Genomic DNA, 16,134 nt, shown 5'->3' with positions numbered 1-16,134 from the left:
CTAGATTTCGTGCACCAGCTGTTGTTTACAAATATACATAGACCCCCACCCCTTGTCTTACCAGAGGCCGCTGTTCTATCCTGCCGAAAAAGCTTAAAACCCACCAGCTGTATGTTATTCATGTCGTCGTTCAGCCACGACTCGGTGAAACATAAAATATTACAGTTTTTCGTGTCCCATTGGTAGGATATACATGATCGTAGTTTGTCTATTTTATTATCGATTGATTGTACGTTGGCTAATAGGACCGATGGTAAAGGTAGATTACCCTCTCGGCGACAGATCCTTACAAGGCACCCGTGTCAAATTATTCTGCAAAGTAAAGTCCAATCAATCATATAACATTGGCTACCCTTATGGAAATTATTTCATTGTTATTTCACATGTAAAACCATGTGTTTTTGGAACACTTCATGCAATGATATTTCACATGAAGTTTCACATGTGGATTTTCACGTGATGACAATACCTTTCACAGGTGATGCCCTGCAAACAAAAATGTATTGTTAGGATACACACACAAACAGTGCTTTTAACATAGTGTTTTTTCAACTTAAATATTTGATATACATGATTACATATATTTAAACAGTAATTATTATTCAACATGTACTCACCTGGGATGTGAACTCACAACCGCATTCGATCTACCTGCTATTCCACCATTTATGTGTCAATGACTGATTTCACGTGTATACCTACACTTTTATATTTTATACAAAGTAAATCTCAGCTTTGTTATAAATACACTGAAGAAAAAATATTCTGTTTATCATAGTGATTCACATTTAAATAGAATAATATGCCACACCAACATTAGACAACTATACAGAAAACCCTCAAATTGCTGAAATAAGTAAATTAAATCATTGATGAGACAATAGTCATATTAACTGATAACTAAAATAGCAGTGCAGATGGCAATGATGTATTATATGGGGGAATGGTACACACTTTGTGGTGCAGCAGAAAGGTCAGCGTACCGCAAATGTCACTGATTAAAGATTTTTTCTGTATTTCAGCTGTACAGTGTACCACTTACTGTAAAACCCCATGTCATTGCATTTTCAAGTGAAAAACGTTCACATGTTAAAATATGTGCTGAGCAATTACCCAAAATGTCGGTTAGTTTTTGTTATTTAAACAACTAATTGACCAAAGGCTGTTCAATTATTTGAATTCCATTTAGTTCTTATTTTTTCTGTGAGCTCAATGCACACATTGCACAGTTTCTCTAGATATAAATCAGGTCAAGCCTAAACTGTGGGATGTAGTAGGGAGTTGTAGTTTTGAACAGGCCAATATTCTACATAGTTTAGGGCAGGTGGTAACATGGTAATTAACTACAATGACCGTAATCCATTGTGCACCTACTTGTCCAGTCTCTATCTTTTTTTAACCTTTATTTTATTTAACTAGGCAAGGCAGTTACGAACACATTCTTATTTACAATGACAGCCTAGGAACAGTGGGTTAACTGCCTTGTTCAGGGGAAGAACTACAGATTTTTACCTTGTCAGCTCAAGGATTCGATCTTGCAACCTTTCGGTTACTATTCCAACGCTCTAACCACTATAGGCTACCTGCCGCCCCCTTCTACACCTGCTACGTTAGGTTAGTGTGGGGCAGATACTGAGAGGGAGAAAAGAGACAGAATAATACGCGATCGAGAGGGATAGCAGTTTCTTCGCAAGGTATTTCAACCTGAAAATAAGTGATTGATAGTTGGTATTTAGCAGTCATATAAGTTTGCTTTATTTATTTTGAAGAACTCCTAAAATAGTGATTTTGTCAGACAGCATAGGCAGCAGCTCTATAGAGGTGAGATGATGACTTGGAATAAAGTAAAAAATAAATGTAATATACACAATAACTGAAATATGTTATGAATAAATGATGGTTAATAAGTGATAAGCAGTAATAGGCAGTCACTACCATCATGGGACTTTTATTAATTGTTTTATTCTCTGTTACAGCATTCAACCCACATAATACATAGTACATTTAATGTATTTATTCAACTATGCAAGTCAGTTAAGAACAAATTCTTATTTACAATGACGGCCTACCCCAGCCAAACCCGGACGACACTGGGCCAATTGTGCACCGCCCTATGGGACTACCAATCACGGCCGGTTGTGATTCAGCCTGGAATCAAACCAGGGCCTGACACCTCTAGATGGAGTGCCTTAGACCGCTGTGCCACTCGGGAGCACAAATATATGAACAAAACCGAAAATTAAAACTGTGATAATTTTTTTATAATCTAACCGAAACCGAACAACACTACTTATTATAATCTGTATCTCAAATGTGGAATGACATTTTCACATGTGAAAAATGTTTGCATCCTCATGTTGTCACATTTATTTCATATGAATGCATGTTTTCACATGTGCAGTTTCATGTTATCACATGTTGCTTTTACATGTTGTCACATGTTATCACATTAACTTGACATAAGATCACATGTGATTACTTGAAATGCATGTGTTTTTTTCTGTGTGGGTATTGTTTTATTAAGCCTGGTGCTTCATAATGCATACTGCCAATATTATCAATGCCAAAAGCCATTCTGAATGAGAGTATTTTGATTGTCTCTAAGGATTATTTACAATCTTTGCATTAATTGAGGAAAGCAAGTGGTAATTTCAGATCCACTTTGTGGTCAAAGTGGTCTCTCTTGGCCCAGGCCGACCTGCTCTGGTCGAAAGCCTTAATCTGTCTCTGCCTAAATCTGTGGTCAGGGAGCCACTGTAGCGAGCATAATGTGTCTATTACTGTTCCCGGTGTGGAACTGTGACATATTATGGAGACTAATAGACAGGCCAGGGTCTGTAAGGCATAACTTCCACACTGCAACAGTACATAAACAGACGGACAGACTGGAGGCATGAGAGATCAGAGGAGATCAGAGGAGATCAGAGGAGATCAGAGGAGATCAGAGGAGATCAGAGGAGATCAGAGGAGAGGAGAGGAGAGGAGAGGAGAGGAGAGGAGAGGAGAGGAGAGGAGAGGAGAGGAGAGGAGAGGAGAGGAGAGGAGAGGAGAGGAGAGGAGAGGAGAGGAGAGGAGAGGAGAGGAGAGGAGAGGAGAGGAGAGGAGAGGAGGAGAATGGAGTCATGTTCTCTCACATAGGTTTTAAAGACACTGGAAAATGGTTCACTATGAGTGCCTATACAGGTAGCATAGGAATGAAAGACAATGTGCAAATGCAATATGTTAGTGATATGAGTTGTGTTTAGACTACACCCCAAAGGGTTAACGGCATGTGAACAAAGATCTATTTATACAGCACAGTACGTTCTGCTCTGGTGTTTACCATGTGTCTCCATGCTTCAGCCTCTGAGCTCTAAGCTTCTTCCTCGTTTTGTAAATATCAATTTTCATGCTAAGGCACCAAGTGGTGGATGGAGGGGCCTTGGGAAATAGAGGGGGGTGTTGGAGGGAGACACAGCCGCTGCAATGCCACACAGCAGCTACTGGAGTTTGACTCAGGTGCCACTTGAGCAAAATTGAAGTGCTTGAGAGATTAGGTGGATTTCACAGGAAGAGGGTCTGAGTGGGGGTGCGTGGCCTGTGCCCAGCGGAGGGGAGAGTACTTACAGCACTATCATCAGGGGGAGAGGATTAGGTGAATTCAGCTGCATGCTTATTAGTAAGATATTGGTGATGGGTGAAACCTGTATATGGCTCGTGGGGAGATCACCACTGGGGTCTCAGGGTGAGCACTAACTAGTACCTGCCTGTGCTGGAATGACACAAAGCTTTATAATTCACATCTTAGACAGCAACCTGTTTTGAGTGAATGTTTTGAATGTGAACACGTCAATGCTCTAATGCATACAGTACAGTATTAGATGTATTTTCTTTACACCACAGTATTTCTTGAGGGCTACTGTCTTCATGTGCTTCCCTTGCAGACTCCTGTCCTGTCCTGTGCAGTGGGAATGGAGATTATGAGAAAGGTTACTGCCAGTGTCACCCGGGCTGGAAGGGCCCAGAGTGTGACATCCAGGAGGACCAGTGCATCGATCCAACCTGCTCCAACCACGGCACCTGTGTCAACGGCATCTGTATGTGCAGCCCTGCCTACAAGGGCAACAACTGTGAACAAGGCAAGGATCCTGTCCTAATAATAATCATTATCGCTGTTGACACAGGCATAGGGATAGGATACAGTTGCAGTTAGCCTAGCCAAAGAGCTTTGCTTTGGTGCAGTAACAGAGACATGCAGAAAAGCCACTAGTTGTTAGTTCAGGGCTCTAACCACTAGCCTAACCAGTGTTCTGTTTGTTATTGGGTTTTGCACAAGGACACACACCAAAGTGTTTTATAGACTGTCTGATTAGGCCTACTATTTAACCACAGCAACAATAAATCCAGTATCCTCCTTTCACATCATTTTAATTATGGAGAGAGTTTTTGTGTGCAAAATCAGATTGACCCAATAGATTATCCTCTACACACACACACACACACAAACAGTCGCTCCCCGCTTTTCATGCACATCATGAAGAATGCTTAGGATGAAACAGCCAAATCAATTGATTGTCCTTAGGTAGTTGTATCCAGTGGGGTAATTATTGGCTTTGTCTAAGATATCCGTGCTAGAGAATAACCTTGAGCCAATGAGCCTGTGACTAGGATCCAGCCTGCAAGCCTTGTGGTAATTACTGTGGTTAACACTGCATAGATTTTTCTTTTTTCTTTTTTGTAGTGTGCATTAGTTGGGTGGGTGGGGCTGTTCTGAAGTGTATCATGACTAAATGTGATCAATTAGCTCCAGACATGGATTGAAGCTGTTTATTGTTAATTCTTTATGAGAATCTTGTGTAAAAGCTGCAGACGTTTCCATGTTCTTGTTGTAGATGGCCATGTTTTCCTCATGGTGCGACGCGTTCTCAGTAATAAACCATTCACTGCTAGGACACGCTGTTCTCGCAAGGTTACAGTGACACTGTTAGAATGAACACCACTGAAGTACACAGACAATGTGATGAATCAGCAAGGTGTGATGGGGGTGTTTTGTGTCAGTCTCTACCCATATAGGACAGATGTGATGGAGGTGTTTTGTGTCAGTCCCTACCCATATAGGACAGATGTGATGGAGGTGTTTTGTGTCAGTCCCTACCCATATAGGACAGATGTGATGGGGGTGTTTTGTGTCAGTACCTACCCATAGAGGACAGATGTGATGGAGGTGTTTTGTGTCAGTACCTACCCATAGAGGAAAGATGTGATGGAGGTGTTTTGTGTCAGTACCTACCCATAGAGGAAAGATGTGATGGTGTTTTGTGTCAGTCCCTACCCATAGAGGAAAGATGTGATGGAGGTGTTTTGTGTCAGTACCTACCCATAGAGGAAAGATGTGATGGAGGTGTTTTGTGTCAGTACCTACCCATAGAGGAAAGATGTGATGGAGGTGTTTTGTGTCAGTCCCTACCCATATAGGACAGATGTGATGGGGATGTTTTGTGTCAGTCCCTACCCATATAGGATAGATGTGAGGGAGGTGTTTTGTGTCAGTTCCTACCCATAGAGGAAAGATGTGATGGAGGTGTTTTGTGTCAGTCCCTACCCATAGAGGACAGATGTGATGGAGGTGTTTTGTGTCAGTCCCTACCCATATAGGACAGATGTGATGGAGGTGTTTTGTGTCAGTACCTACCCATAGAGGAAAGATGTGATGGAGGTATTTTGTGTCAGTCCCTACCCATAGAGGAAAGATGTGATGGAGGTGTTTTGTGTCAGTACCTACCCATAGAGGAAAGATGTGATGGAGGTATTTTGTGTCAGTCCCTACCCATATAGGACAGATGTGATGGAGGTGTTTTGTGTCAGTCCCTACCCATATAGGACAGATGTGACGGAGGTGTTTTGTGTCAGTACCCACCCATAGAGGAAAGATGTGATGGAGGTGTTTTGTGTCAGTCCCTACCCATATAGGACAGATGTGATGGAGGTGTTTTGTGTCAGTACCTACCCATAGAGGAAAGATGTGATGGAGGTGTTTTGTGTCAGTCAGTCCCTACCCATAGAGGAAAGAAAATTCAGAAGCTGAGACGATTCAAACAATATACAGATGGTCAGGGAGGGGAAAGAAATATTTACTCTGACACTTTCGCTCTCACACTCTCTTTCTCACTGTCTCGCTCGCTCCCCCCCCCTCTCTCACCTCCCTGGTTCTGCATGGCCAGTGGACTGCCTGGACCCTCAGTGTTCTGGCCATGGTGTGTGTGTGAAGGGGGAGTGCTTGTGTTCAACGGGGTGGGGAGGCCCAGACTGCGAGAGCCCCCTGCCAGCATGCCAGGAGCAGTGTTCAGGCCATGGGAAATACCTTCCAGACTCTGGCAGCTGTACCTGTGATTCCAGCTGGACTGGCTCTGACTGCTCCACCGGTGAGTACAAGAACCATGACGTACATACAACCTACGTATATGCAGAGCCATATATAGAGAAAAACATGTCTCTATCTCTATATGGTAGGTTTTTTCCTACATACAGACACACACTCGAATAAGGTGCTTTTAGACTGTTAAACCATTACCTCACATTCGGAGTCGGAATGTCCACTCCCAGACACTTAGAGGGGAGCCTTTGGAGTTCAATCACATCCTTAACCTCCAATAAAAGGTTTACGTGTAGTCAGGCCCCCACTCCTTTCTGTCTGGCTGTGATTTAAATGACTAGATTGCATCTGCTGTACATGACTCTAACTTTTGGTCTTACCTCTGACTGAGTAACACAGACCCTGGCAATGTGTTTTTCTGCTTGTAATGATCTGCCAGCTCCTAGCAGAAGGAGACCTTCACACACCCAGCAGCCTATCAGACAAATTAGCAATCATTTCTCTGACACGCTGTGTGTAAATTGGACTGCGCTCCATGGCTCCCAATTCAGCCAAATGCACTTCTTGTTTCTTTATCAATATATGCATATGCATTGTTGCATACTAATGATTGTTTTAAAACTATTCATTTTTTAATATGCCTCCTCCAGGGAACAATAATGCCATGGTTAGGATTCATCCCGAGATATGCTCCTTTGTACAATTTAAATCTGTTATTTTTAGCATAGGCGTTATCTGTTCATCTGATTTTTGCATTTGAATTTAGGTCACCTTTCTGTCTGTTTATACAGAACAAATTAAAGTTTTTTTCATTGCATTGGATTAACATTCACTTCACTGCTACACTTGAAAAAGTATAATGCATTTATTTTGACTGTCTGCCTCCAGATGAAAAATCTGCACTTCATTTGACGTGGGAATTTGTTCATATTTATTCATGGTGAACGGCTGTCTCTTACTGAAATGTTTAATTTATTTATTTTAGTCAGAGGACGTTGATAACAAGAGTTGCCACCAATGACTGTATGGTTCCTACTGATAACAGACAGCGTTGACACAGTGGTTGTAGAAACATCTCAGGGAAGCTGTTGTGACTGAGGCTGTAGGAGATGATGCTGGATATTCCTCTGTGTTGTTTGTCATCTTTGTCTAAAAGTTGTTGTTTTGGTTTTGTTCAGCCTGTGATACAAATGTAGATCTCATTATAGGGCTGTGACGGTCAATGTTTTTTTGGTAGCACAGTTTCTCCTTCGCTCCTGACTGCATGTGCTGCCATAGAAATAGAACGAATAGAACGGACATCACCATTCAAGTCAATGATGGCATAATGGATGGACTGGCGGCCTTTGCGAGTGTACCCATAGGAGCAAAGCAGGAAGTAAAATATGTGCTAAAATATGTGCTGTGATTTGTTGATTCAACTCAACTGATATTACAAAAAATGCATTCCATTGCATGAGCCACATCAGTTAACATCATTCGAATGAACATTCTACATTACATGGAAATTATTACATCACAATACCATGCATCCATTGCGAGTGTACTCGTGAGTTTACCAGTCAAATTGCCAGGGCAAGCTCGTTTTAGTCATTCTGTATCTATGTGTGCCATAGCTGCGGCAAGATGTTTGGAGTTGGGGGTGCTGACCCGGTGGGCTGGACAGCAACATAATCAACTAAAGCACTGATCCTTGGGAACGAGCTCAGAATGCTAAGGCTTTATCCATCAATTAAATCAGTAAATAGGTAGCCTAGCCTAGCCTACAAAATGAAAACAATCCGTTCAAATCAAAAGGCCTGATTAACATGACATCAATAACGCAGCCACATCCCGAGTCCCCGGTGCCGACACATTCAGAAATCAAAGATGGTTTAGTATTTAGTTAAGTCCAAGAGAACATGAAACACTTTTCAGTGAGAAAACAGAAATCCACTTTGTGTAAAAAATAAATGATGTAAAATGCATCATATTGGCTGTATTTTGAAAGTTATATATCTTTAAAACTTGATTGCTGACATGGAAAAGATTTTGGGACTATCAACAATGGACAAATGGAAAATGCCAAAAGATAGTTTTTGAGTAGAGTTTTCCTTTAAGCTCACAAATCAAACACAGGGCAAAAAGAAAACACCTGCAAAATGTGGTTGTCTAAAAAGGGAACAATTTTAGCAATATGAAAAAAAACGTAGGCAAAAAATTATTTACACATCATTTCATAGGAAAAAACACGTCATTGGCACTAGTTTGCACAAAGCGGGCAGTTCGGTTTTGTCACTTCAACCCCAACTATATCATACTTTGACTTAAACGATTATTTATTACTGGCCATGGTCTTTCAGCTGGAGAAAGTGGATTTCTACTAGTGTGGGCGTTTAAGAGTCCATGTTACGTCCAAAACGGACTCAACTGCACGAATGTCCGACCATCCCGTCTTCAGTCAGCTGTTTGTTCCACACCATTTTTTAAATTATTCTTATTTTTAACGGTTATGACTGTTATTTTATTTTCATGACGGTCTTCATCGATAACCGTCGGTTATACGGTACTTGTGCCAACCCTACTCATGTAGCAGCCAGATCAAGAAGGATATCAGGTTCCCCAGTAGCCCAGGGACAGGTCTACAGATTAGCTGCCTGCTGCTAGCTGCCACACAACAACACACTAATACACCCTACTGCTGATGTCACTGCTTATTATATATATGGAGAAGAATGGAAACACAGTGCCAACAAAATATTATGGAAGCCTCCACCCTTTAGAATAAAGCCTGCCTGTCATATCAATTTCTGCTCATCTTCATATTATTAATGTTTCTGGTCCTAGAGTCCTGTATTTAGGTTGGGTGAAACCCTGAGAGGTGGGCTGCATATTAAGACATTCCTCTAAAGGAAAAGTAGTCCCTCTTTCTTCATTACTTTTCCTATCAATTATGTTTTCAGTGATGGCCAAAAGGGAAAACGGCATGTGTGGAGGTTATTTCGCTTTCCAATGAGTTGAATCTTGGAGCAGTGTGGTGCCTTGGCTTCCATAACCATCAAAGAAATGTGCATTCACTCAACCCACACATTTTTTCTAGCCTTCCAAAGCAAAGTTCAGTATTTCGATCCAAAAGTGGAAATTGATTTTGTGTTCACTCAAGTGCATGCAGAATTACTTGTAACGTTGACTGTGTGTGGCTGTACTGCCTATATCATTACCATGGAGTAAACCTACTGTAACCTGATTGTAACACACTAAAGTAGCCTATATGTATCAATGTGTTGTTTGTGATTTTTTTTTACATAGAAATCCAAGCGCATCGAAGATAATGGCAACATTCAACCGTTACTATAAAATTGTGTTAGACAGCAAACATGTTGAATTCCATTGCAAGCAGATGCAGAGACAAAATGAATAGAAATGTCATATACTTAATGGTAGAAAAATCGAGATTAATAAAATGCAAATGAAGTGGTTATGGCATGATTAAATATGATGGATATTTAAATGTGAATGCCTTTTTCATGTGTGGGGATAAGTGGCCTTTCTGCGCCCGCAGCTCTTTCTTCTCTCTGCTGATTGGCTACTTGCTGATAGGATGTACTCTCCATATTCCACAGAAATTATTCATTGAATATCATTAAACCTCTAAAACTTTAAGCATTGAATGTTTTATAACTGCACCTGCAGCACTCGACATAGTTAGAAAGTATTATAACAAACAAAATTTGAGTTTTATGTCATGAGTAGGTAGGTAGAGATAAGAATAAAAATGGGTTTTATAATATTCTTTTAAAAATATATATATATTTTGAGTTCTATTAGATGAACTTGCAAGACTTGCAAGACAAGATTAGTGTCTAGGATCCTGAATTAATTCATCGGAAATGATCACAAGTATTTTGGGAGCAATGATGCAGCTGGCCTTTGACATGTCCATCTGGCCTGTGTAGAGGTGTACTGTCTGTTGCCCAAAGCAGTAAGACCCCTGCCTGTCTCTCTCTGTGTCCGTGTGCAGAGGTGTGTCCGGTGCCCTGCAGTGCCCACAGTGTGTGTGTGGGAGGGAAGTGCCAGTGTGAGGAGGGCTGGGACGGGCCAGGCTGTGACCTGGAGGCCTGCCACCCCCGCTGCCAGGAGCATGGCCAGTGTAAGAACGGACAGTGTGAGTGCCACCCTGGCTGGGAGGGAGAACACTGCAGCATCGGTGAGTCCTCCCCCACCCCCCCGAGGACCAACACTACCCTACCACAGGAGGTTAACAAACAGACCGTGTAACGTGACTCTAGTACCTATTGCTCTGTTTAGAAACCATGGGGCTGATTTACTTTACTAAGACTTGATGGTGTTTTAGCATGTCTTAAAACTGTGACCACTAATGCACTAATGACAAATGTGTGAACCACAAATTTTTGCAGATACACATCAATGAATATGTAATCCATTTGAGTGCATATTTTCTAGCACCACACATTGTAAATAGTGTAGCAGTTTAGCAGACCATTAGCTATCCCAGTGAATCATCCATCTGCTGTGTCATTTAGACACACAGTTGTCAGATGGAACACAGTCATTCTTGCCCGGTTATTCAATTCATCTGCTAGAAGAAAACAGGTACCAAACCTTGCTAGGCATTTTGAGGGACCGAGGCAGGGTGTTTAAGAGGGTAACATGTTACCATGTGTCTTAGAGACACTGGCTGGGGTTCAGTGATGTCAGTGCCCTGCCTGTCTGTTGTACAATTTATCCACTTCATTGCTGTTATTTGAGAATGAAAACTCAGAGTAACAATGAAACTGTTGGTTGCCGCCAGGCTAATTTTCCATCAGCCATGGCCTCTTCCCTAGAGTGGAGGCATTTTTAGTTTCTTGCAACTGAATAATTTGCTCCCCAAGTTCGAACGCACTCAATTAATGTGGCTACACCTTGATAGAACACTGCAGTTTGTCATCTGGGACTAACAGAATTGGGAACTGCCAAGTACATTTTATAAAAGAACCAGAAGATATTTTTTTCACTTCAGAAATGCAAGAAAACAATCCTGTGAAATCGTTTCACTTGCCTTTAGAGATGCGGAATTGGAGATGGGCTCTGTGTCTCTGTGGATGTGTGAATCAAATCATAAAGCTTAGCTCCTGGCACATTAATAGGCTGTAATTATCTCTTCATGTGCCTTGGTGCTAGCATATTATCTCTGAGGCTCAGTAATCTAATCTCACACACTTTTTTCCTTCCTTCCTTTTATCTTCCTATGGTATATAGCGCATTACCTGGATCTCGTTGTTAAAGGTAAGATGCCTTCTCATTCTCTAGGATGGAATTGTTTCAAAGCAGCAGGGATTTTTGAATGGTATTCCTACGACCAAAGCACATTCATTGAAATGTTAATTCATTTTGAGGAGAAAGTATGATGCCCAAACCAATGGCAGATCATTCACCATATTCAATTAATGTGAGATGGAATATAACAAAATATGTAACAAATGTTTTCGAATGGCCAGACATCTGGATTTTATGTAAATGAAAAGCGTAGCAGCATCTGTCCCCATCTCCTTAATCATGAGGAATGACTGGCAGTGTTCTGATACACAGACTGTCTGTCTTCTCCTCTCTCTCCATCCAGACGGCTGTCCAGGCCTGTGCAATGGCCACGGTCGATGCACCCTGGAACAGAGCGGGTGGCACTGTGTGTGCCAGGCGAGCTGGAGCGGCATGGGATGCAATGTCGTCATGGAGACAGAGTGTGATGACAACGCCGACAACGACGGAGGTAAGGTCCCTGTGGACTGTGGTCTGTCTGTGGCTCAATAATGATGAATGACTTGACCTCCATCGCAGGTGAAGGTCAGGAGGAGGAAATATTTATAACTCCACTTCTCCTTCCCGACATCTGAGCCAACAAGCATTTCCCGCTCTCTTCCTTTTCATTTTCCTTTTGATAAATCTCACTACAGCAGTCGACATGGCTCACTACAGCAGTCGACATGGCTCACTACAGCAGTCGACATGGCTCACTACAGCAGTCGACATGGCTCACTACAGCAGTCGACATGGCTCACTACAGCAGTTGACATGGCTCACTACAGCAGTCGACATGGCTCACTACAGCAGTTGACATGGCTCTCAGACCAAGGAGACCTCTAGGTAATTAGCTGGTGGTATGCTACCTGCTGCTTGGCTCCTCTAAAACATTCATGCTTGAGTGTAGCCCCTGGTGGTCCAGTGAACAGGAAACCAGACCTGGTGATCCATTGAACAGAGAACCAGACCTGGTGTTCCAGTGAACAGGGAACCAGACCTGGTGTTCCAGTGAACAGGGAACCAGACCTGGTGTTCCAGTGAACAGGGAACCAGACCTGGTGTTCCAGTGAACAGGGAACCAGACCTGGTGTTCCAGTGAACAGAGAACCAGACCTGGTGTTCCAGTGAACAGGGAACCAGACCTGGTGTTCCAGTGAACAGAGAACCAGACCTGGTGTTCCAGTGAACGGAGAACCAGACCTGGTGTTCCAGTGAACAGGGAACCAGACCTGGTGTTCCAGTGAACAGAGAACCAGACCTGGTGTTCCAGTGAACAGGGAACCAGACCTGGTGTTCCAGTGAACAGGGAACCAGACCTGGTGTTCCAGTGGACAGAAAACCAGACCTGGTGTTCCAGTGAACAGAGAACCAGACCTGGTGTTCCAGTGAACAGAGAACCAGACCTGGTGTTCCAGTGAACAGAGAATCAGACCTGGTGTTCCAGCAGAGAATCAGACCTGGTGTTCCAGCAGAGAACCAGACCTGGTGTTCCAGTGAACAGAGAACCAGACCTGGTGTTCCAGTGAACAGAGAACCAGACCTGGTGTTCCAACAGAGAACCAGACCTGGTGTTCCAGTGAACAGAGAACCAGACCTGGTGTTCCAGTGAACAGAGAACCAGACCTGGTGTTCCAGTGAACAGGGAACCAGACCTGGTGTTCCAGTGAACAGGGAACCAGACCTGGTGTTCCAGTGAACAGAGGACTAGACCTGGTGTTCCAGTGAACAGAGAACCAGACCTGGTGTTCCAGTGAACAGGGAACCAGACCTGGTGTTCCAGTGAACAGAGAACCAGACCTGGTGTTCCAGTGAACAGAGAACCAGACCTGGTGTTCCAGTGAACAGAGAACCAGACCTGGTGTTCCAGTGAACGGAGAACCAGACCTGGTGTTCCAGTGAACGGAGAACCAGACCTGGTGTTCCAGTGAACAGGGAACCAGACCTGGTGTTCCAGTGAACAGAGAACCAGACCTGGTGTTCCAGTGAACAGGGAACCAGACCTGGTGTTCCAGTGAACAGGGAACCAGACCTGGTGTTCCAGTGGACAGAGAACCAGACCTGGTGTTCCAGTGAACAGAGAACCAGACCTGGTGTTCCAGTGAACAGAGAACCAGACCTGGTGTTCCAACAGAGAACCAGACCTGGTGTTCCAGTGAACAGAGAATCAGACCTGGTGTTCCAGCAGAGAACCAGACCTGGTGTTCCAGTGAACAGAGAACCAGACCTGGTGTTCCAGTGAACAGAGAACCAGACCTGGTGTTCCAGTGAACAGAGAACCAGACCTGGTGTTCCAACAGAGAACCAGACCTGGTGTTCCAGTGAACAGAGAACCAGACCTGGTGTTCCAGTGAACAGAGAACCAGACCTGGTGTTCCAACAGAGAACCAGACCTGGTGTTCCAACAGAGAACCAGACCTGGTGTTCCAGTGAAGAGAGAACCAGACCTGGTGTTCCAGTGAACAGGGAACCAGACCTGGTGTTCCAGTGAACAGGGAACCAGACCTGGTGTTGAAGTGAACAGAGAACCAGACCTGGTGTTCCAGTGAACAGAGAACCAGACCTGGTGTTCCAACAGAGAACCAGACCTGGTGTTCCAACAGAGAACCAGACCTGGTGTTCCAGTGAACAGAGAACCAGACCTGGTGTTCCAACAGAGAACCAGACCTGGTGTTCCAACAGAGAACCAGACCTGGTGTTCCAGTGTACAGAGAACCAGACCTGGTGTTCCAGTCAACAGAGAACCAGACCTGGTGTTCCAACAGAGAACCAGACCTGGTGTTCCAGTGAACAGAGAACCAGACCTGGTGTTCCAGTGAACAGAGAACCAGACCTGGTGTTCCAACAGAGAAACAGACCTGGTGTTCCAACAGAGAAACAGACCTGGTGTTCCAACAGAGAACCAGACCTGGTGTTCCAGTGAACAGAGAACCAGACCTGGTGTTCCAGTGAACAGGGAACCAGACCTGGTGTTGAAGTGAACAGAGAACCAGACTTGGTGTTCCAGTGAACAGAGAACCAGACCTGGTGTTCCAACAGAGGACCAGACCTGGTGTTCCAACAGAGAACCAGACCTGGTGTTCCAGTGAAGAGAGAACCAGACCTGGTGTTCCAGTGAACAGGGAACCAGACCTGGTGTTCCAGTGAACAGGGAACCAGACCTGGTGTTGAAGTGAACAGAGAACCAGACCTGGTGTTCCAGTCAACAGAGAACCAGACCTGGTGTTCCAACAGAGAACCAGACCTGGTGTTCCAACAGAGAACCAGACCTGGTGTTCCAGTGTACAGAGAACCAGACCTGGTGTTCCAGTCAACAGAGAACCAGACCTGGTGTTCCAACAGAGAAACAGACCTGGTGTTCCAACAGAGAAACAGACCTGGTGTTCCAACAGAGAACCAGACCTGGTGTTCCAACAGAGAACCAGACCTGGTGTTCCAGTGAACAGAGAACCAGACCTGGTGTTCCAGTGAACAGAGAACCAGACCTGGTGTTCCAACAGAGAAACAGACCTGGTGTTCCAACAGAGAAACAGACCTGGCGTTCCAACAGAGAACCAGACCTGGTGTTCCAGTGAACAGAGAACCAGACCTGGTGTTCCAGTGAACAGGGAACCAGACCTGGTGTTGAAGTGAACAGAGAACCAGACTTGGTGTTCCAGTGAACAGAGAACCAGACCTGGTGTTCCAACAGAGGACCAGACCTGGTGTTCCAACAGAGAACCAGACCTGGTGTTCCAGTGAAGAGAGAACCAGACCTGGTGTTCCAGTGAACAGGGAACCAGACCTGGTGTTCCAGTGAACAGGGAACCAGACCTGGTGTTGAAGTGAACAGAGAACCAGACCTGGTGTTCCAGTCAACAGAGAACCAGACCTGGTGTTCCAACAGAGAACCAGACCTGGTGTTCCAGTGAACAGAGAACCAGACCTGGTGTTCCAACAGAGAACCAGACCTGGTGTTCCAACAGAGAACCAGACCTGGTGTTCCAGTGTACAGAGAACCAGACCTGGTGTTCCAGTCAACAGAGAACCAGACCTGGTGTTCCAACAGAGAAACAGACCTGGTGTTCCAACAGAGAAACAGACCTGGTGTTCCAACAGAGAACCAGACCTGGTGTTCCAGTGAACAGAGAACCAGACCTGGTGTTCCAGTGAACAGGGAACCAGACCTGGTGTTGAAGTGAACAGAGAACCAGACTTGGTGTTCCAGTGAACAGAGAACCAGACCTGGTGTTCCAACAGAGAACCAGACCTGGTGTTCCAACAGAGAACCAGACCTGGTGTTTCAGTGAACAGAGAACCAGACCTGGTGTTCCAGTGAACAGGGAACCAGACCTGGTGTTCCAGTGAACAGGGAACCAGACCTGGTGTTCCAGTGAACAGAGAACCAGACCTGGTGTTCCAGTGAACAGAGAACCAGACCTGGTGTTCCAGTGAACAGAGAACCAGACCTGGTGTTCCAGTGAACAGAGAACGAGACCTGGTGTTCCAGTGAACAGAGAACCAGA

The 16,134-nt window shown here is 44.2% G+C and overlaps 1 protein-coding gene across 1 annotated transcript in view; it reads left to right on the top strand.

Annotated features, from left to right (window-relative positions):
* The window catches only part of LOC120057509 (teneurin-1-like), a 137,558-nt gene that overhangs the window by 79,069 nt on the left and 42,355 nt on the right, over window positions 1-16,134 (top strand). Inside the window, exons 9-13 of the mRNA XM_039006108.1 lie at window positions 3,924-4,118; window positions 6,201-6,401; window positions 10,353-10,538; window positions 11,594-11,620; window positions 11,955-12,101. Coding sequence (XP_038862036.1) covers window positions 3,924-4,118; window positions 6,201-6,401; window positions 10,353-10,538; window positions 11,594-11,620; window positions 11,955-12,101 — 756 coding nt within the window. The remainder of the gene's footprint in view (window positions 1-3,923; window positions 4,119-6,200; window positions 6,402-10,352; window positions 10,539-11,593; window positions 11,621-11,954; window positions 12,102-16,134) is intronic.

This window comes from Salvelinus namaycush, chromosome 12, assembly GCF_016432855.1.
Source record: "Salvelinus namaycush isolate Seneca chromosome 12, SaNama_1.0, whole genome shotgun sequence".
NCBI classification, from domain to species: domain Eukaryota; kingdom Metazoa; phylum Chordata; class Actinopteri; order Salmoniformes; family Salmonidae; genus Salvelinus; species Salvelinus namaycush.
Note: the sequence above shows the minus strand (reverse complement) of the source record. Positions and strands in the feature narration are given on the sequence as shown.